At 36.5% G+C, this 21,686-nt stretch overlaps 1 protein-coding gene and 1 long non-coding RNA gene across 3 annotated transcripts in view; both read left to right on the top strand.

The window, feature by feature from the left end:
- The first annotated feature begins 2,582 nt into the window (after positions 1-2,582).
- adra2a (adrenoceptor alpha 2A) lies at positions 2,583-5,933 on the top strand. Its single transcript, XM_055218524.2, has 2 exons — positions 2,583-3,397; positions 3,527-5,933. The coding sequence occupies exon 2, from the start codon at positions 3,619-3,621 to the stop codon at positions 4,777-4,779; it is 1,161 nt and encodes a 386-aa protein (XP_055074499.2). The 5' UTR covers positions 2,583-3,397; positions 3,527-3,618; the 3' UTR covers positions 4,780-5,933.
- A 2,183-nt stretch (positions 5,934-8,116) lies between these two features.
- Positions 8,117-21,686, top strand: part of LOC129453419 (uncharacterized) — a 64,992-nt gene continuing 51,422 nt past the window's right edge. The window contains exons 1-3 of one of the 2 annotated variants that reach the window (XR_008647423.2): positions 8,117-8,246; positions 10,330-10,473; positions 10,563-10,706. This is a non-coding gene — a long non-coding RNA (uncharacterized lncRNA). Of the gene's footprint in view, positions 8,247-10,329; positions 10,474-10,562; positions 10,707-21,686 lie in introns of those variants that run through there. The other variant, XR_012365699.1, reaches the window with a different exon arrangement.

Raw genomic sequence — 21,686 nt, 5'->3', positions numbered from 1 at the left:
AGGGGCGTGGGGCTGATTTTTAAGTGGAAAAACTTCGGATGAGAGCGTTCCCAAACCAGGAATGTAGTAGTAAAAAATGATGACGAATAGTGACAGCACGGTTGGGGTGGTGATTTTGATTTTGATCTTGTAACATTCTGGTGAATCCACACATGATTGGAGCTTAAGGGTTTGTTTATTTTTCTATTGTCTGTGCATTTAGGTCATAGAAAAACTGTATCAATGAAGTTCATATTCATGATCATTTTTGTAGGAATGTGTTTCCTGCTTTTTTGCCTTGCTATGTATAGGAAACAAGCATGTTAATTTTCTTTTGTTTTTACCCCCCTTTTTTAAAATTCATATAATTGTCTGGGTGGGGCAGGGATGTAAAAATAAGTACGAAACATGTTGCTCTTTCGTAACTGCAAAATGTTTTTATTTTTACGATTCATAGGGTTTCAAGTGATGTGCAGACATGTTTAACATTACTTTCTCTTCAGAAGAACGGCCTTAAAGGTGAATCTCTTGGTTTCTTTCTTTTTAACTCAGCCCAAATGAGTAACAGGACCCTCTTCAGTCAGTCAAGTCTTTGCTTTGATAAGCATTCTTCAAATAAATGTTCATTTGACTGCCTTACAAATGTCACATTTGCTCATCTCTGACCAGCCACACATTGTTTTCAATCCACATCACAGCAGGCTAATTAGCTTATTTCATAGCTTTCATGACTATTATTATAAAATGTGAAAAATAATAATAATGTCAACATTTTTGACTGGTACACACCTAAAAAAAACAAATAAATAAATGCATCCATTCATTAAAATTTTTTTAACAAAAATGATTTAATATTAATGAAAGATTTTTTGTTCTAATAACATTAGCCTGTATTTAAGTTTTTAATTGTAGTAAATCTGTACAAATCCAGGATTTTTTATATTTTATAGCCTTGTCCCTGACAGTAAATACAGAGAGTACATTTATTTATTTTTCCAGTAGGTGTCGCTGGTTCATTGCTTCTTGCTCTCGGCTCTTTTCATTGACAGTCGTGATTGATCACCCATAATCAGGGTTAACACAATTCCTTTTCATTATCTATTTAGTCTGCCACCAGATAAACTATCTTGTAACTCAGTTATGTTTACAAATATCGCTGGAGCTCCAAATATCATGTAATATCAGAAAATGTGCTTTCTGTCATAAAACGTCATGAAAGTCTTGTAATAGATAATAGATAGCTACCAAATGATGAAAGTCCCAATAATAATAAAAACAACAATAGTAACAATAATACTAATAAACTTAAGTTATTATTATTTATTATCATAATCATCATTACCATCATTATCATTTTTAAGTATGTATGTGTGTGTGTGTGTGTGTGTATAATTATTTGATATATATAAATACACAAATATGTATGCATGTATTTTAGAAACATTTACATTTTTTGATATTTTGATATAATTTATACTATATATAAAAATATAGGGCTGAGCATAGATTAATCTACTTCAATCTCATACAAAAGAAAATTAATTTTTTGCATAATATTTGAGTTTGTGCTGTGTGTAAATATTATGTATATTTAAACACACACATACATACATACATACATACATATATATATATTTAAGAAATGTTTTATTTATATAACGTTTTTTATATATATTATAGAATATATAAAAATATAAATAAATATATTTACACTTGTGAATGTTTCTTAAATACATACATGAATGTGTGTGTATTTATATATACATAATAATTACACAAAGCACAAACTCATATGTTATGCAAAAAATTACTTTTATCTTGTATGAGATTAATCTAGATGTATACTGCGTGTGTGTTTTATATTAATAATGAGGCTACGTAACATTTCATAACCTTGAGCAACTATAAAAATATGGGGGGTATATTTTAGAATTTACTATAATAAATTGTAAGCATACTGTAGCCTATATAATAGTAAATACTACACCCTGTTAATGTATAGCTTACTAAAAGTATTCTAATCTGTAGTATTAACTATAGTAAACTGATAAACTGTACAAAAAACATGTTCATTGTTAGGTTCGAAAACACCACTAAGCCTAAACCAGAACTAAGCCTAAGGTTAATTAGGAAATATAACAGTTTTAACAAACATGCGTTACTAAAAACATCACTTGTGTGCCCAAAACATTGGGCACTGATGTACTTTAAGATATGTTAGTGCAAGTTGTTTTCAGTTTTGACATATCTCATATTTATTTTAGTCTAGGACTAGTCTAACGAACCCAAAATTACTAACAGTTTACAATATTAAATACCAAAAATATACAAAATGTAGTATTTTAAATGTATGGTGTGTCAAGTTAGATAAAAGGATTTCATTCAAAATCTCTCAAATTACAATATTTTTGGTCAATCATATCTTCCATGGTAAAACGTGTGTGCAGGTTTTAAGTGTTAAAGGACTAGTCCACTTTAAAGATGGGGTCATTGACTAGTAGTAAAAAAAATACGGTGGTAAGTCAATGGGCCCCATTTTTAAAGTGGACTACTCCTTTAAAACCATTACTGACAAAAATACGACATAAAATATCATGACATCATTAAATATCACGACATCCAAAATCGACAACAAAATAGAAATATCAGGACATTTTACTTGTCCTCACTAAATAAAGACTTATCATGTTTGCCTTTATATCTAATGCACATTTCTGTTCCTGAAATAAAATGAGTAAAAGTCTAATAGTAAATATGTATTGTGTGTGTTTAGTTGTGCCCCTCTACCAAAATTGACTTTAAAATAAACTAGACATAAGTAAAAATGCCCACTATATAAAGGTTTTTGTTTGACTGGCCACAACTTTCCGTCAATCACGTAACGTTAACTACTTATTAACCACTCATAGTCAATCCCTTTAAGTTTATTCTCTCCTAAACATATGAGCACTTAAACAGATGAACTGATTTAAACCAGTCTCGATCACTGATAACAAGACGTTTTAACTTGGCTTTCGGCGTTTCCACCGCGCCTCGCTCGCCCGCTGCTTAGCAACGCAGGCTGGTGTTATCAGACAGAGGGCGTGGCAACGCGCAGCGTATGGGAAGTCATTTGGAACAAGAGCGCGCGCACACTCTCCGGTGTGCCTCTCACGCACGCCGCGCGCTCACAGCGGGTAATATGATTACGGCTCTATTAGCTCCGTGCGCGAGGTGAGCCAGATCCAGCGCGCGCACCGCTGAGCGGAGCGCTGATGATGAAGCGCTGTCATAACGCGCTTGCGAGAAAATAGTCGAGCAGTTTTTTTTAAGACATTCACCGACTTGAGAAAGACAAGAGGAGAAGTTAAAAACTGTATTGGGTTTGTTTGAATGGCTTGATAAGTTTGTGCGTCGCAGTATTTTTTTTCTCACCAAGGTAAGATCCGTTCCTCCTTTACTTTCTACAGTTAGTGTATAATAGTGTCATATTTACAAGTTGTATTGTACTCATTATTATGATTATAATTACGTAATATCAATAAATTCCTCTTCTTTTGTATTTTAGATGTCATTTTTGTCTAATGCAAAGATTCTTTCACTAATATGGAAATCCTTAAAAACATTTCAATTGTGAGAGGAAAAAACTGATTCTCAACAATGGGGTGTGACAACGTGACCAATGGGACGGACAGTGGCGGACCGCCCTACACCCTCCTGGTGGCCCTTTCTCTGAGCGTCCTCGTGGGTCTCCTCATCCTCCTCATCGTCTTCGGCAACGTCCTGGTGATCATCGCCGTCTTCACGAGCCGAGCTCTCAGGGCTCCCCAAAACTTGTTCCTGGTCTCACTGGCGTCAGCTGATATATTGGTGGCCACTTTGGTGATGCCTTTCTCGTTAGCCAATGAGCTGATGGGATACTGGGCTTTCGGGCAGGTGTGGTGCGAGATCTACCTCGCCCTGGACGTTCTCTTTTGCACGGCCTCGATCGCTCACCTGTGTGCCATCAGTTTGGACAGGTACTGGTCAATCACGCAAGCCATCGAGTACAACCTCAAGCGCACGCCGCAACGGATCAAGCGCATCATTTTCGTCGTTTGGGTCATTGCCGCCGTCATCTCCTTCCCGCCCCTCATTACCATGGAGAAGGAAGAGGGATCCTTCTGTGAGATCAATCGAGAAAAATGGTACATCGTTTCGTCCTCCATCGGCTCATTTTTTCTACCCTGCATCATCATGGTGCTCGTGTACATCCGAATCTACCAGATCGCCAAGAAGAGGACTAGGGAACCCCCTGGGGACCGGAGGAAAAAGGATAAGAAAGATGAAAAGGACCCCCATGAGATGCTCAACAGGGACCCGAATGGCGCAGATGACAAGGGTGAAATAAACGGCGTGGACATGGAAGAATCCTCATCTTCCGACCACAAGGTCTCCAACCCTTGTTCGCTCAAAAAGAAAGGCTGCAAGGGCAAAACCAAACTGAGCCAGATTAAACCGGATGACAACATCGAGAAGCTAGAGGCCTGCCAGACCATCAAGACCAGCAGGTGGAAAGGCCGCCAAAACCGGGAAAAGCGCTTCACCTTCGTCCTGGCCGTAGTTATAGGCGTGTTCGTCATCTGCTGGTTCCCGTTTTTCTTTACCTACACGCTGACGGCGTTTTGCGACTGCTGCGTGCCAATGACCCTTTTCAAGTTTTTCTTCTGGTTTGGCTATTGCAACAGCTCACTCAATCCAATTATTTACACAATCTTCAATAATGACTTCAGGAGGTCCTTTAAAAAAATACTTTGCCGGAGAGACAGAAGAGTGGTGTGAGCAGGCCACTGAGATCAGGTTACACCGTTTTCATGTTAGTGTAATGTATCACCTGGAGATTAAGGGAAGCACTTGTGTACATTGTGTCATTTTTCAACAAGACTAACGGAAAAATGCTTTTGCATCACAACGCATGGTTATGCAAGTACAGCACAATTTGTGACAGGTTCATTTGTTTTTATAAATGTGTTGTTGTGTTGTATTGTTTGTGGTATTTGGTAACTGTGTTTGTATTTTATCATCTGGGAATGGGACAAAGACGAGACATTACAAAAATGTGAAAAACAATGTGCCAAAGGAATAAGTACTGATGTGTTCGGCCTTCAAAGTCATATGCAGTGCATCAAACTCTACTTTGGCCAGAATGTGCATGTCAATGTCTTCTCAGTTGGACGACTTTTATGTCCCTGACATATTGTTGATTGATTATTCATCGTTAAAGGTGTTGATAATGTACGGCTGGTATCGCCGTCTTGACTCTGGCTCATTTACAATTTCGGTGTGCACCGTTAAGCAAAAAGACGTTAAGCTAGTCCGACTGGAACCTTGACGGATGGTGTCACAACAAATTTCTTCTGCTTTTGATGTAGATTATATCTGTCATCCTGGATAAAATAGATGGATCTTAGCACCCCAACGAGAAAATTACTGAGATTATTACTGTCATTTTCTGGAACTAATAACCGTGTGACACCCAGCTACTGTTTATAAGTAGTCCTGAAAGCTACTTTACTACGAATGTACACCTGTTTTTCAGCAAATGGAGTTTAATAATGTGATCTCTGGGTCAAAACAGCGCAGGAATATTCAGCAACACATCGAATGATTGACAGCATAACAAGGTGTCTCCCAGCAAAAGTAAGGTCAGACCAGATAGTTGGAGATATCTGTTGTTGTTAGATATCTAGTAAGATGGAGTGATCGTCCGGTCCAATTTCTGTTTGAGCAGTTGTTAAAATCAAAGGTTTAACAAACTGTCACTGTGCATTTTTGTCATTTCAGAGAAAACAAATCTTGATGTATGACTCGGTTCGATATTGGCTGTTTTCTGTCCTGGTGTGCTCTCAAAGTGTTTTCTCACTAAGGTTTACGAAATTGTGTTTGCACACACGTTGATCAACAAACGCACTCGAAGAATAAAACAAAAAAGCGGAGCGATTTTGTCTGTTGTCATTCTAGAAAATGTCTCTGGAGATGTTTTGATGAAAAATATGGCACATTTATACTGTTTCATTGTTGTTTGATATTACACTCATTTCAAAAAGAGCCTGTAGTTTGAATAAAATGTAATATTTATTAATTAAAAATATGCTATTGATAACAACAGAACTAGCAAAAACTGTAATGCCCTTATAATAGAAGTCAATGGGGCAAAGTATCTCGCATTGGTATAAACGTTGGGACACTGTTTCGAAATTACAACTGCATGAATTAAGCATTTTATGTGTTAGCATTAAAGGGGACATTTCACAAGACTTTTTTAAGATGTTATATAAATATTTAGTGTCCTCACAGTATGTGAAATTTTTGTTAAAATAGATAATTTATTATAAAATGTTAAAATTGCCACTTTGTAGGTGCGAGCAAAAATGTGCCGTCCTTTAAAATGCAAATTATTTGATCCCTGTCCCAAATGGCACACTCCGGACTTGTGGTCCTCCTCAGAGTCCACACTTTGATGACGTCATCATGTGCAGACTTTAGGGACCCTTGATGCGAGTCTACGAGGGTGCACTGGAGTCGTATTTTGGGACAGACTTGAGCGTCACGCCGGAAATAGGTAGAGAAGTTGCCGTCAGTCTGAACTCCTCCCTTCTGATTGGTCTGACTGCTATTTTGCAAGGACTTCTGGGTTGGTAAAGTGTGTGAAGCCTGCTGCAGTGTGGGCTTCGCTGAAGACCACATCAAGGGGGCAAAGGAGGCACTGATGAGCACACGCATAAAAATGACAGATGGACACCATGCATACTCATAGACTAAGCGAGCACGCGCAATTTAAGGCCACGAGACCGAAAGTCTACATGAAGTGCGCCATTTGGGACAGGGCCTAAATGACAGTGTCGTGGTTGGATAGTACAGATTAAGGGGCAGTGTTATCCCCTTCTGACATCACAGGGGGAGCCAAATTTCAAACGAAAACATAAGATGCAGATTTTAAGCCCTCTGAAATGGCTACAGTTGTCAGAAAAAATAATCCCAATCTGTCAGTGGGGCAGTACTCTTATACACTCACCTAAAGGATTATTAGGAACACCATACAAAAACTGTGTTTAACCCCCTTTCGCCTTTAGAACTGCCTTACGTGGCGTTGATTCAACAAGGTGCTGAAAGCATTCTTTAGAAATGTTGGCCCATATTGATAGCATAGCGTTTTGCAGTTGATGGAGATTTGTGGGATGCACATCCAGGGCACGAAGCTCCCGTTCCACCACATCCCAAAGATGCTCAATTGGGTTGAGATCTGGTGACTGTGGGGGCCATTTTAGTACAGTGAACTCATTGTCATGTTCAAGAAACCAATTTGAAATGATTCGAGCTTTGTGACATGGTGGATTATCCTGCTGGAAGTAGCCATCTGAGGATGGGTACATGGTGTCATAAAGGGGTGGACATGGTCAGAAACAATGCTTAGGTAGGTCGTGGCATTTAAACGATGCCCAATTGGCACTAAGGGGCCTAAAGAAATTGAACAGGTGTTCCTAATAATCCTTTAGGTGAGTGTATATGTATATATACACTCTATATATATATAGCCTTTATTTATAGTATTATTTATATAAATTATAATCAAATATGAATAAATATAAATTATATTTTATAAATTATATATAAAATATAATTAATTTTTTTTATAAAATGCATGCAAAAAGCTTTTTAAAACAGGAAAAAAGTTTACGGTATGCTGTCCAGTTAAATGAACTCAGTTTGACTTTATTTAACTTGATTTTCTGGTACACCTCTAAAATTATTCTGGTTATTATCTTACTTTTTCTTACATTCATTATGATTTATCCATATCATTTTCTTCTCAGTGCAGTTTTCCAAATAGCATTTCTGTAGTAGTGTGAAACATTGCCTTCGGTCACAGCTGCCACTAATACATTTAGGCGAGCTTGTACCGTAGACCTCCATAATTGTGATGGATCACGATGATTTATTCTTATCAGTAATCGTCATTAAATCGTCAGGACGGTATAATGATAACGACGAAGTTTAAAATAAGGTTTTTATTATACGGACCTGTACAAATTTACATAAAGGATTTAATGGGAACATTAAAGATATGTCAGAGTATCGCCACCCACAGAGGTACAGCAGAGCTGATGAGGGAGTGGGAGGGGCCGTGATGCGCGCGAGCGTGGTGTGTGTGGGAGACCGCGGGGTGATTGACGTTCAGTCGAGATGGCGTCGAGTCAAGTGTGAGTGAGTTTTGACCAAATTACTGCGGAAAACGTTAATTACACAAGGTAGGAAAAGGAATAAGTCAACAACAGATGACATTTTTACCTTCTAGTCACTGAATATGAGTGGGAGAGTTTAGTTTAGTTTAAAGAGACGAGATGTTCATTTCCCCTCACATTTTCCCTCGTATTTGAATATGAGTATTTCCTTACTATAACGTATGCCAGAATCCTCAATGATTACACAATAGAAACCCTTACGAAAACCAACCATGTTTTGTGGTAAAAGTGTAACCATGTTTTTTTATGTATTGAATACTAATAGCAAAACAATTAAAAACACCCCTGTAACAGCATCTAACCAATCTAATGGGAATTATGCTGGTCTATGCTGGTTTAGCTGGTGGTCACCAGCATACCAGCACCAAAACACATGCTGGTCTTGCTGGTGCGACCAGTATGGGGTGCTGGTGCTAGTGCTGGTTTAGCTGGTGCTGGTTTAGCTGGTGTTCACTAGCAAACCAGCACCAAAACACAACATGGTCTTGCTGGTATACTGTTTTTTACAGCAGGGACATTAAATGTGTTGTCCTTAAAGGAATAGTCCATTTTCTTAAAAGAAAAATCCAGATAATTTACTCACGACCATGTCATCCAAAATGTTGATGTCTTTCTTTGTTCAGTCGAGAAGAAATTATGTTTTTTGAGGAAAACATTCCAGGATTTTTCTAATTTTAATGGACTTTAATAGACACCAACAATTAATACTTAACTCAACACTTAACAGTTTTTTTCAACAGAGTTTCAAAGGACTCTAAACGATCCCAAACGAGGCATAAGGGTCTTATCTAGCGAAATGATTGTCATTTTTGACAAGAAAAATAAAAAATATGCACTTTTAAACCACAACTTTTCGTCTAGATCCGGTCCAGCGCGACCTCACGTAAATTCGTAGTGACGTAGGGAGGTCACGTGTTACATATATAAAACGCACATTTGCGGACCATTTTAAACAATTAACTGACACAAAGACATTAATTTGTATCATTCCACATACAACAACATCGGAACGGTCCTCTTTCAACACACTTGTAAACACTGGGGCGGAGTTTCGCGTTCGTCCTCTGTGAACTCAAGTGATGTCAATAAAGTTTCCATGTTAGAATTTAGTCATATTAAAAACTTAAGCAAACAACAACAAATAGGCTATGTTTTCTTACGAGTCGCCATTGTAGCAGTCAGAGAATTTGGCCTTTGATAATTTAATATTTATATGCTAATGAATTAAATTAAGGGCGTTTACAAGGCGGAGTTCTAAGACCATTCAGCTGCGCACAATTTTAAGATCATTTGTGATTTATAAACCACACATCTGGAAAAGAGGCGTACACACGTTTTTTTTGTGCGTACGTCCTTTTCTCTGAATCACACGTATGATCATTTCAGAAATGGTCTTAGATGAAATGTAGGATTGTTCCTACGTTGCACTTTTATAAATGAGGCCCCTGGTCTTTCCAAGTCACTTCCACAGTCCTTGGTTGCAATTCCGAAGATCATTGACATTGGAACAGTCCTTCGACGGAGGTTGATGACATAGCATGCTCGAAATTCTGGCTTTCAAGGATCCTTCCTTGACATTGAGAAACAGCCCCTGTATGATCTCAGTTTCCAACAATGTCAGACTGTATGAGTTTAAAGCAACACTAAAGAGTTTTTTTTACCTTAAAATAGTTTTTCAAAAAAAGTTTCAGTCGTTCATCCACTCCAAACAGGGTGAACGGCACTTTCACATTCGCTTTGCAGCCCTCTATCGGCCAAAACCGCACTAAAGACGTTTCCAACCATCGGGTTGGAAAGTTTTTGAGTGAAAACTACAAAAACTTGCTTTACGGCAGACCTACAATCCAATCAGAGCCAGCTTTGCTGCAGTAAGCTAAATTATTTACGACAGTGGAAATGGATAATTCCGCTTCCAACCTGTAGGGGGAGCAAAGAGCAAAAACTCTTTAGTGTTACTTTAAAGACTTGTAAAAATCAGACGCACGCAAACAAACGCGTCTGTAGTTTACGTCACAGATCGTAAATATTGAAAAACGGTGGTGTTTTCCTTTAAGAGTGTTGTAATGAACTGAACGTAAAATGTCTGAAGATTTTTTCAGATCAGTTTGGAGCCAGGGCATGTGCAGAAGGAATCGTACGTGGAGCCTCGGTATCAAACTTTCGCCCAAACGCTTGCATGCCCAATTCAACCACGCCCCTTGAACATCTCATTTGACTGGCTTGCTAAAATGAGGTAAGTTAAATTCAACTCATTTTGTCTGTGTGAAATAACACAGAAATCAAAAATTAATAGTTAGTTATATCTTCAATCTGCTCCGACAGTGCTCTCAGAGAAGCTGTCAATCACAAATGTCAATCAGGCAACAGGCAATTACGTTATATGTCTCTTTGGAAAATGGAAAACCCGGAATGGATGCCTTTACAGAACGCTTTGAGAGGTTTATTTATTCACACAGGAATATCTAGGTTTTACTTTGTAAAGTGACCAGCCAAGCTTAAAGTGGACATTTCACAAGACTTTTTTAAGATGTAAAATATGACTTTGCTGTTCCCAGAGTATTATGTGAAGTTATAGCTCAAAATATCATATAGATAATTTATTATAACATGTTAAAATTGACACTTTGTAGGTGTAAACAAAAATGTGCCGTTTTTGATTGTGATCTCTGCACTAAATGGCAGTGCTGTTTTGTGTAAAATTCAAATTAAGGTGCGGTATTTTCCCCTTCTGACATCACAAGGGGAGCCAAATTTCAATTACCTATTTTTCACATGCTTGCAGAGAATTGTTTACCAAAACTAAGTTACTGGGTTGTTCTTTTTCACATTTTCTAGGTTGATAGAAGCACTGGGGACCCATTTATAACACTTAAACATGGAAAAGTCATATTTTTATTATATGTCCCCTTTAGTCCTTTGTTTTTTATTGTTTTCAAATTGATTGAGAAGAAATATACAAAAAATGTTTTCATCTATAAAACAAAAATTTTTACAGTAATATTTCTTGTGTCGGTGAGCTGCAAGCAATATTATATACAATGGCTGCAAAACGTGAAATGCTATAGGCCTCAAAGGAATAGTTCACCCAAAAATGATTTCTGTCATTATTTATTTACTCTCCTGTTGTTCTGAACCTACATGAGTTTCTGTATTCAGTCCAACATAAAAGATGTTTTGATAAATGACAGTAACCACACATTTGATGACACCCACTGACTTCCATAGTATTTTTCCTACTATGGAAGTCAATTGGTTCCATCAACTGTAACTTTATTGAGCTGCACGTCACATGCATGTGTTTTATTGCATTAGAGAACAGTATACAATTAAGTGCCATTTACAAAGTATATATACATATATATATATATATATATATATATGTTTTTTAATTGTTAAGAAATCTCGTTTTTTGGTTGTGCATTCCAATTAATTTCAATTCAAATAACATAATAATAAACATGTTTTGAAATTTAAAAAAAAAATGGATTTATCTTGTTTTGCAACGAAACTCTTCATATATATTATATATATGCGCGCCCTATTTCTGTGTGAGAGGAGCGCACAAGCCACGCATTGAGCATTTTTGTCGCATTATGTTAAATTTGCATGTTTGCAAGCATCCTCATGAACATGACCATTTACATCTTAAGAGAAAGTAAACAACTAAAAAAGAAAGCGCATGTATTGGATCTGGACTTTGGTCTTGAAGGGGAAGTACCTAATATTGTTCCTGTCTGTCTTTCATGTTAATCAAACACGGTGAGAGAAAATCTGCTTTTAACTTAACCACCTTTGTACCTTTATTAATAAGATATGATATAAAAGTATATATATTTAGCTATTCTACATTTATATTATATATAGTTTTATATTTAAAGCAGCACTTAAGAGTTTTTGCTCTTTGCTGCCCCTACAGGTTGGAAATGGAATTGTCCATTACCTCTGTCGTAAATAATTTAGCCTACTGCAGCAGAGCTGGTTCTGATTGGATTGTAGGTCTACCGTAAAGCAAGTTTTTATAGTTTTCACTCGAACTACAGGACCGCGACCCGACAATTGGAAACTTCTTTAGTGCGGTTTTGGCCGATAGCGTGCTGCAAAGCGAATGTGAAAGTGCTGTTCACCCTGTTTCGAATGGATGAACGACTGAAACTTTTTTGGAAACGTTATTTTAAGGTAAAAAAACCTCTTTAGTGTTGCTTTAAAACCTAAATTGCTTGTTTATTCAGATTTATCTCAGTACAATGTTTTATAAGTGTATATTATTATTTGTTTTCTCTGTTTGCTTTTACAACTGAAAATTGTGTTCAAATAATATCTATGCTAATCATCAGCATGTCACAGAAGCTCCCTCCACAGGATCATTATCGTTCTTAAAGACAACCGGCACAGTAGTTACATCATGAAGTCTGTGCGAGGCCATATGCTGCATTACATTATTTGCTACACGATCTGCATGGTTAATCAGCTGAATGATAGATCTAAAAAAGCGAAACGGCTGATCCCCAGATGCTATCTGATTCGAAACTTAGAGAAAGACTCGCCTTGCGGCTATCTGTGCCGCGTAGGCACAATAGACTCGTGTTTGTGCCGCTTTCAAAAGACGCCCGTGAATTCGGGCAAGTTACGTAACCTCAAAGGTCAAACCAAAAGGAGCTTTTTCTACAGAGACCCCACAGCTCGGTCTTTGCATTCTGTAGTCTGCGCAATATTGTTAATCAATACCTGTTTTTTAAGTAAAGAGGCAGACATCTTATTAGTGAGAGCAATAGGAATGTGTTTGCCCCATCCAGAATATTTGCCTGGATTGTACTTTCCTGTAGCAACCCATCCTGGGAAATCAATTGCGTATGTCAATGAGCAGTGCACTTAAAACCGCTGTGATATGCAGCTGTGTAAGCGTGTTAGTGTTTTGAACACAGCAAAGCGTTTTCACACGATTTTGAGTACAAAACAAACCAGTGCAATTGCGTCGTGAGGAAGATGGAGTGTTTAATTGCAGAATTCAGTTTATAAAATTAGTCTGCGGGGACACAAAGGAGATGAGATGAATGCTAATTGGGCCGCGTATTGAAATGCAGCTTATGGAGGTTTTGAGCAATGCTTTACAATCAAACGCCTTATTCAAGCAAATGACAAGATGTTATGCGTCATTTGCTGTGAATAGGGCACAAACAGGGCCCAAAATTTTCTAAAAATAAAGGCAAACGGTCAGTGAAGTGAAGCACTTACCCTCAGGAAATGTTGAGCATCAGTCCTAAGAAGGCAAACTGAATATTATATGGAAAGTAAATTAAATTGATTTTGAGATTTTTGTACTTTTAGCAATAAAAATGAAATTGGCATTCAAATTAAAAGTTAAAATATATAACAAAAAACTAAATCAGAATATAGCAATAGTTCTAATTTCACCGCCTAGGATTAGGTTAACTATATACCTGATATAGTTCCCCACTTTTAAAATTTGGTTACATGTCGTTTTTGCCAAAAAAACTATTGAGATGTATGATATTCCATCATGTAACCAAAGTCAACAGTGATTACAAGGTTTTTGTTTTAATTTATTTTAATTTCATTTATTTTTGGCCTATGGTTAGACGTCTATTACATTTTTTCTGACTGATCAAATTTAGTCTTTTTTATCCAAGACATGGGCTGTGTTTGGACGGCTATTATGCTGCATTCACACCAAACGTGAATAGAGCGTCAAATTCACGTTTACCATGTCTAGTTTTGCCGATTTCGCGCGTCTAGAGGCGAAATCCGCTTCTTGTGGGAGGGGCAAGTGCTAGGCGGTTGTCTGTTTGCAAGATGGCTGATGTTGATCGATGTTGACCACCGGAGGCGTTCCCAGTTTGGCGTTTTTGCGTTTGGCTATGATTAGACGTCTATTACATTTTTCAGACCAATCAAATTTAGTCTTTTTTTATCCAAGACATGGGCTGTGTTTGGACGGCTATTAAGCTGCGTTCACACCAAACGTGAACATTGCGTCAAATTCGCGTCTACCACTTCTAGTTTGCCGCTTGAACATTCTGAATGCATTTGGGCATCTAGAGGCGAAATCCGCTTCGTGTGGGAGGGACAAGTGCTAGGCGTTTGCCTGTTTGCAAGATGGCTGATGTTGATCGATGTTGACCACCGGAGGCGTTCCCAGTTTGGCGTTTTTGAGTTTGGCTATGGTTAGATGTCTATTACATTTTTTCTGACCGATCAAATGTAGTCTTTTTTATCCAAGACATGGGCTGTGTTTGGACGGCTATTATGCTGCATTCACACCAAACGTGAATAGAGCGTCAAATTCGCATCTACCACGCCTAGTTTGCCGCTTGAACATTTTGAAAGCATTCCCACGTCTAGAGGCGAAATCCGCTTCTTGTGGGAGGGGCAAGTGCTAGGCGGTTGTCTGTTTGCAAGATGGCTGATGTTGATCGATGTTGACCTCCAGAGGCGTTCCCAGTTTGGCGAGTTTCATCATTTCCTGTCTCTATAGAAATATGAACTCGTGTCATATAACTCTGGGTGACTGCTCACTGACAATATCAGTCATTCCTCCATGTTGAATGAATGACTCCGTGCGGGCCTGCCACCACAGCAGCAAGCAGGATCCTGATTGGTTAATGTGGTGCGAATAAGTTTTTCAACTCGGGCACCAGGAGCGAATTAACATCAACGTCAAGATCGTTTTTGAAGCTTAAAGTAGGCGTTGTCTGCCGTCACCATCTTGGCCGCGCGTCATCGCGCATCACTCGCGGATATCCGAAAATGGGTAAAGAGGTGGGACAGGGATTAAGCTCAGACGTCTTGTTGCTGAAACCACGCCAGCCTAGCTTGATTCTAGTGATCGCAGTGGCTGTTCAGCCGTCAATCAAGTGGCCACACCCTTAATTATGCAGAACTTTAAAGCTTAATATAATTTAATCGGAGTTACACATTTTTTTACCCCCCCTTACAGTTGTCATGATGGGCAAACTTAGCTATACAAACCAAAAACAATTTTTGTACCAGGCTGTAAAGATATTACTTTCTACTGTAAAGCTGGACATTTTAACATGGGGGTATATGGGAGTTGACTCCCTTTTGGAGCCTGCCTCTAGCGGCCAGTCGATGAATTGCAGTTTAAGTCACTTCCATATTGGCTTCATCAGAGAGATCAGAACGTTGCCCCTTGGTTAATTCGAATCATTCTTGCAAACTAGACGCACCACGTTAAATGGCTAATTCGCACCGCAAGACTTTCAGACGCACGTAAATGCATCTTTACATTGACTTAACATTAAAATCATTTGCGCCAGATGCTCTATTTGCGTTTGGTGTAAACGCAGTATTAGATGTCTTTTAACACAAAGTGCTTGCTCGGCAGGTAATAGGGTTCAGATTTTTCAATTCAACTTAATTTATGTCTACCCAGTTAACAGGGAACGTTCCTGTAACTTTGACTAACGTTTTCTAAAAGTTTTCTTAAAGTTTTCAAAAAACTTTTAATATAAAAGTTTAGGGCTGGAACAACGCGTCGACGTAGTCGATTACGTAATTACGTCGATTTGCCGGAAATGCGTTGATGCGTCGCATTGTTTACGTTTTCAAATGAAGGCGGCTTCAGCTCCGACCGGATAATACAAGTGTTATACCAAACAGCCAGAACGTGATCAAAAGTGTGGGAATACTTTAAGCAGAGACCAAATAAAACACATACTGTGTAAAACTGAAATGGCATACCACAGCAGCGCAACATCTGTGCATGGTCATCTTAAAAGAAAACAACCTGGAGCTCTCCGACCTCAAAATGACGCGACGGCAGCGTAAGTATTTGAATTTTTACAGTAAGTTTTTATACAACAATAGAATCAATGCAGGCATATATTGTGCTTAATACAGCTGTGTTTACATCTTAGTTTAATACGAGCTGCGAGACGCCTGACAGACACGACATTGCATCACGTCTGGGCAGTATGTTGAAACAGTAAATAAAGAGCGGGACATGTTTAACTTTTTATATTAAGAAGTTATGAAATAATAAGTTACTGTGTTACACTGAGATAGGCATGTGCCCGCGTGCACTGAAAGCCAGCTGGCAGCGCGGAGTTCCCATAGCTTATTTTTTTGCTATGTGCACAAATATTATAAAAGCTCGTCTCGTTAGGTATTCCTGACATGCGTTTATTTAAAGTAACAGCAGCGTAAACGCCGTTTATAAAATATTAGAAGATCATACTAACTAAATTTGTATTTACCCGAGACTTAAGAAAAGTTAAATGTTAAAGTTGATGCTAAATGAGAATGCAGTAACGTTACTACTGATAGTAATAATATAATGGTTACATTTTATAATAAGGGTTCATGAATCACAATGAACTTATTTTTACTTCAGTCTGAACTAATGCTGAGTAAATGCATGTACTAATCATAAACTAATGAAGAGTCATCATTAAGTACAACATGACATGTTTTTTAGTTAATGTATTAATAAACAATCATTAATCATTTTGTAGTTAATGATGACTCTTCATTAGTTTATGATTAGCTCTAGGGCTGGAACAATAAAGAGTGGGACATGTTTTTATATTTATAAGGAGTTATTATTCAGTTTGATTTATTTTTATTTTACTTCTTTAATATTAATATATTTTATTTGTTTAAGGTGAATAATGCCCCTTTTGCACTGTTTTTGTTAGGCTGAATTAATGTTGGACATGTTTTTATGTGATTTGTTATATATTCCTTGGCACTGGCACTGTTTGTGTATTTGTTTAATTGAGAAAATGCTTCAATAAAATGTTGGCATTAATAGCAGATGTTACATTTATTATTTGTAAAAAAAAATCTTTAGACTATTCGATTAATCGAAAAAATAAGCGATAGATTAATCGGTTGAAAAAATAGTCGAAATTTGCAGCTCTATAAAAGTTAAACATATAACATTAATATAACGACCAACCAAACCGTTTTAAAATAACATTCTTATAATCAAACAATAACGTTAATACAACGTTTAAAAAACGTTCTTAGAATGTAAAACAAGGTTTTAAAACTTAAGTCAAACGTTATGGGAACGTTTCTATAACGTAAATTTGTTAGATGGGTATGTGCTTTTCAAGTTCAACATCATTGAAAAACAGCTTTATAGAAAATACACAGAAGACAGCAGTTTGAGACTAGTTTGGTTAGTAGTTGTTAAACTTGTTTCTTTTATAAATTAAAGAAAAGACTTGTCATGGGGAGATAGGGCTTGGGTTTACATCTGGTGCAATTTTTAGTTTATATAACATCTACAAACATCTGACCCTGCTTTTGAAAACCCAGCTAATGTCATTTTTCCTGTAAAATCATCCTACACAATGTACAGAACAATATAACCTCTGTAAAATATGATTAAATCAAACTTTAATGCTCCTCAATACATTTAACCTGGATTTCATAGACAGGGTCACATATTGAATGGTTCTCTCTACTAAAAATTAGAAAAAAATATTGGAACATTTAAGCGAATCCACTTCATGAAAAGTGATTTAAACGTTTGCATCTGAGGAAAGCTTACAATTCGAGTGATACAAAAATAGCCTTTAACCTTGTATAAACCATTAAATCAAGAAGATATAGTTTCAGTCCCTGGTGAATGTCTATGAATTCTGTCACATGAACCGAAAATGACCCAAAGGTCAGATAGATTCATGCTGCTGTGAAGCCGTTAAGGTCGGTGAGGACCACAAGGGCCACAAATGTCATGAGACACTTAAACAATAAGTGTTTCCTGCGGTGAGCGCCTCAGTATGGAGTGAAAGCAGCCTCCTGTAGTAGTCTGTTCACACAGGATCCGCTGGGAATCAGTGGTTAGTGTTTGGATGGTTTCCTTTGGATTCATCTGTTGCCTTTTTCCCTCGTGCCTGTTTCAAGTGGAAATTTGCTTTTGAATTTTGAAATGTTTATATTTGTATTTTTTATTACTGTGTGTGTGTGTACTTGTTTATACTGAAACAAGACAAATTGATATTAAAATAAATACACTGAGGGGATACAAGCAATGAGAAATCACAGTTGTATCTTTAATGATAGAAATCAAAAGCGCCGAAAACTAATCTGATGTTTCTTTCTGTGATTTGAAAGGAGTCCCTTGATGTTCGGCGTTATTGAAAATAGATGACTGGGGACGTATTCAAACATCAGCGTTAGTATTTTTCAACACAGCAATGCATAAAAATGCAATTCTGTGCTCATAAAGTACATTTAAATGTATTAAGTTAGCAGACGTTTGGCAATCATTGGCAATCAGACAAGAGCCAACAATATATTTACAATACTGTGTTGAGTTATAAGAGTGAGATAAAAACATACTGTAGGAGCGGAAGTTAAAGTGCAGAGAAGAGAGAACATGACCATTTTTAAAAAATGTAATATTTATAAGAAGTGCTCATATTTTATTCATGTCAAAAATTAAAACTGAAAAGAGTGATGTGTTAAATAAAAGTTACACCATTGTTTTAAAATGCTATAAAATGTAAATGTAATATATTTGTTTGCCATTTTTGGGCCATCATGTTCTGGTGATTGTCAATAGCAGATGCGACAGCCTGATTTCATGGAAATTCGAACAAATTTTACAATTTGGCTAATTTGTATGAATTTGTACAAAGTGAATCGTACAAAAACTCTGAATATTAAATAAAACAATAATGAAACCTACCCGTAAACCCCAATGTCACAGAGGTGAAAGCAGATCGTACAAAAAAGGTACCATTGTGGTTGTACGAATTGGCCAATTCGTAAAAAATCTTTTTCAGCCTGATCTCACGAGAATTTGTACCCATTTTACAAGTTGGCTAATTCGTGCGAATTCGTACAAAGTGAATCGTATAAAAACGTACGATTACTAGATTAAAAACAATAATGAAACCCAGCCGTTAACCCCAACATCACAAAGGGTAAAAGCAAATCGTACAAAAAAATTTAATAATGTCGTCGTACAAATTAATACGAATTAGACACCTCGCAAAAAACATTTTTCATATCAAAAATTAAAACAGACAAGAATTGTATGTTGAATAAAAGTTGCACTGCTATTTTAACTTAGCCACCTCTTAAAAAACTTTTTTCATGTAAAAAAAAAAAAAATTGTGTGTTGAATAAAAGTTACAATGTAATTTTAAAAAGCTATAAAATGTAATATTTTGTTAGAGGTTTGTTTGCTGATTTCATGGAAATTCAAACGAATTTTACAATTTGGCTAATTCGTATGAATTCGTACAAAGTGAATTGTACAAAAACTACAAATATTACATAAAACAATAATGAAACCTACCCATTAACCCCAACATCACAGAGGTGAAAGCAAATCGTACAAAAATGTACAAATGTGGTTGTACAACTTCATACGAATTAGCCACCTTGTAAAAAATATTTTTCATGTCAAAAACTAAAACAGAAAATAATGGTGTTATATAAAAGTTACACCATTGTTTTAAAAAGTTATAAAATGTAAATGTAATATTTTGTTGGATGTTTGTTTGCTATTTTTCGACAATCATCTTCTGGTGATTGTCAATCACAGAGGCGACAGCCTGATCTCACGCGAATTTGTACGCATTTTACAAGTTGGCTAATTCGTGTGAATTTGTACAAAGCGAATCTTACAAAAAACGTACGATTATTAAATAAAAATAATAATAATGAAACCCACCCGTTAACCCCAATGTCACAGAGGTGAAAGCAAATCATACAAAAATGTACGACTGTGGTCGTACAAATGAATACGAATTAGCCACCTCGTAAAAAACATTTTTTATGTCAAAAATTAAAACAAAAAATAATGGTGTGTTGAATTTTAAAAAGATATAAAATGTAATATTTTGTTGGATGTTTGTTTGCTATTTTAAGGCCATCATGTTCTAGTGATTGTCAATTACAGATGCGACAACCTAATCTCATGAGAATTCATACGCATTTTACAATTTGGCTTATTCGTATAAATTCCTACGAAGTGAATCGTACAAAAAGTATGAATATTAAATAAAACAATAATGAAATCTACCCGTTAACCCCAACGTTACAGAGGTGAAAGCAAATCGTACAAAAATGTACAAATGTGGTCGTACGAATAAATACGAATTAGCCAACTCGTAAAAAACGTTTTTCATGTAAAAAAAAAGAATGGTGTTGAATAAAACTTACACCATTGTTTTAAAAAGCTATAAAATGTAAATGTAGTATTTTGTTGGTTGTTTCTTTGCTATTTTCACAGATGCAACAAGAATTCTTGCGCATTTTACAAATTGGCTAATTCGTGTGAATTCGTACAAAGCGAATCTTACAAAAACATATGATTATTAAATATAAAATAATAATGAAACCCACCCGTTAACCCCAACGTCACAGAGGTGAAAGCAAATCGTACAAAAATTTATGAACGTGATTGTACGAATTAGCCACCTTCTAAAAAAAACATTTTTTTATGTCAAAACTTAAAACAAAAAAGAATGGTGTTGAATAAAAGTTACAGTGTTATTTAAAAAAGTTATAAAATGTAAATGTAATATTTTGTTGGATGTTTGTTTGCTATTTTTGGGCCATCATATTCTGGTAATTGTCAATCACAGATGCGACAGCCTAATCTCACGAGAATTCGTACGTATTTTACAAGTTGGCTAATTTGTATTAATTTATACAAAAACGTACGATAATCAGATAAAAACAATGATGAAACCCACCCTTAACCCCAACGTCACAGATGCGAATATGGTCGTATGAATTAATACGAATTAGCCACCCCATAAAATACATGCGAATTATACAATACAAATTAAGATCTATAAATCGCATCCAACACAATGGATGCGATTTATAGATCTTAATTTGTATTGTACCTATAATATTCCTTCCACGCTTTACTTGACTGTAGGCAGGAGAATTAAACCAATTCTGTATTTCACCACCAGTTTTATTAAAACTCCCTTTGCTTTACTTTTGTCATAAAAGTGTGAAAATACACGATGTCTGACACAGTGTCTAACACAGAATAATGATAATCTAATAATTGAGAGAAAGGCTTTAGTGTGTAGACCGGCAGTAAATCCTAAAGCAGGCCGTAGCCAGAACTGCATATGTCTCCTCTGGTTTAATAAAGCCACGGCCAAGATGAACGAATTTAACGACTCGACCTGAGGCGCTCGGATCTTTTGTCTCTGTGTCTCAATACTGAGTCAAGGAAAACTAAAGGTTTATATTTTATCAAAATCCAGTCGTTCTGTTTGTATTTATTTATATAAATACCCACTAAATTAGTCTCAAATGAATGCGTTTGTTTTTCGTGATGAAACTTCTACATATAATAATTAGTTACCTACAATAAAAAGTGTTTTCCTGTAAAATTTCTAACTGCTGTTTGACCTTTTTATTAATAGTCTACTTTTATCGCATCAAGCAACAAATCCTTTGTAAACAGTACAGTAGTCA

This window comes from Misgurnus anguillicaudatus, chromosome 23, assembly GCF_027580225.2.
Source record: "Misgurnus anguillicaudatus chromosome 23, ASM2758022v2, whole genome shotgun sequence".
Taxonomy (NCBI): domain Eukaryota; kingdom Metazoa; phylum Chordata; class Actinopteri; order Cypriniformes; family Cobitidae; genus Misgurnus; species Misgurnus anguillicaudatus.
The sequence above is the reverse complement of the archived record's forward strand: the minus strand, read 5'-3'. Positions and strand labels throughout refer to the sequence as shown.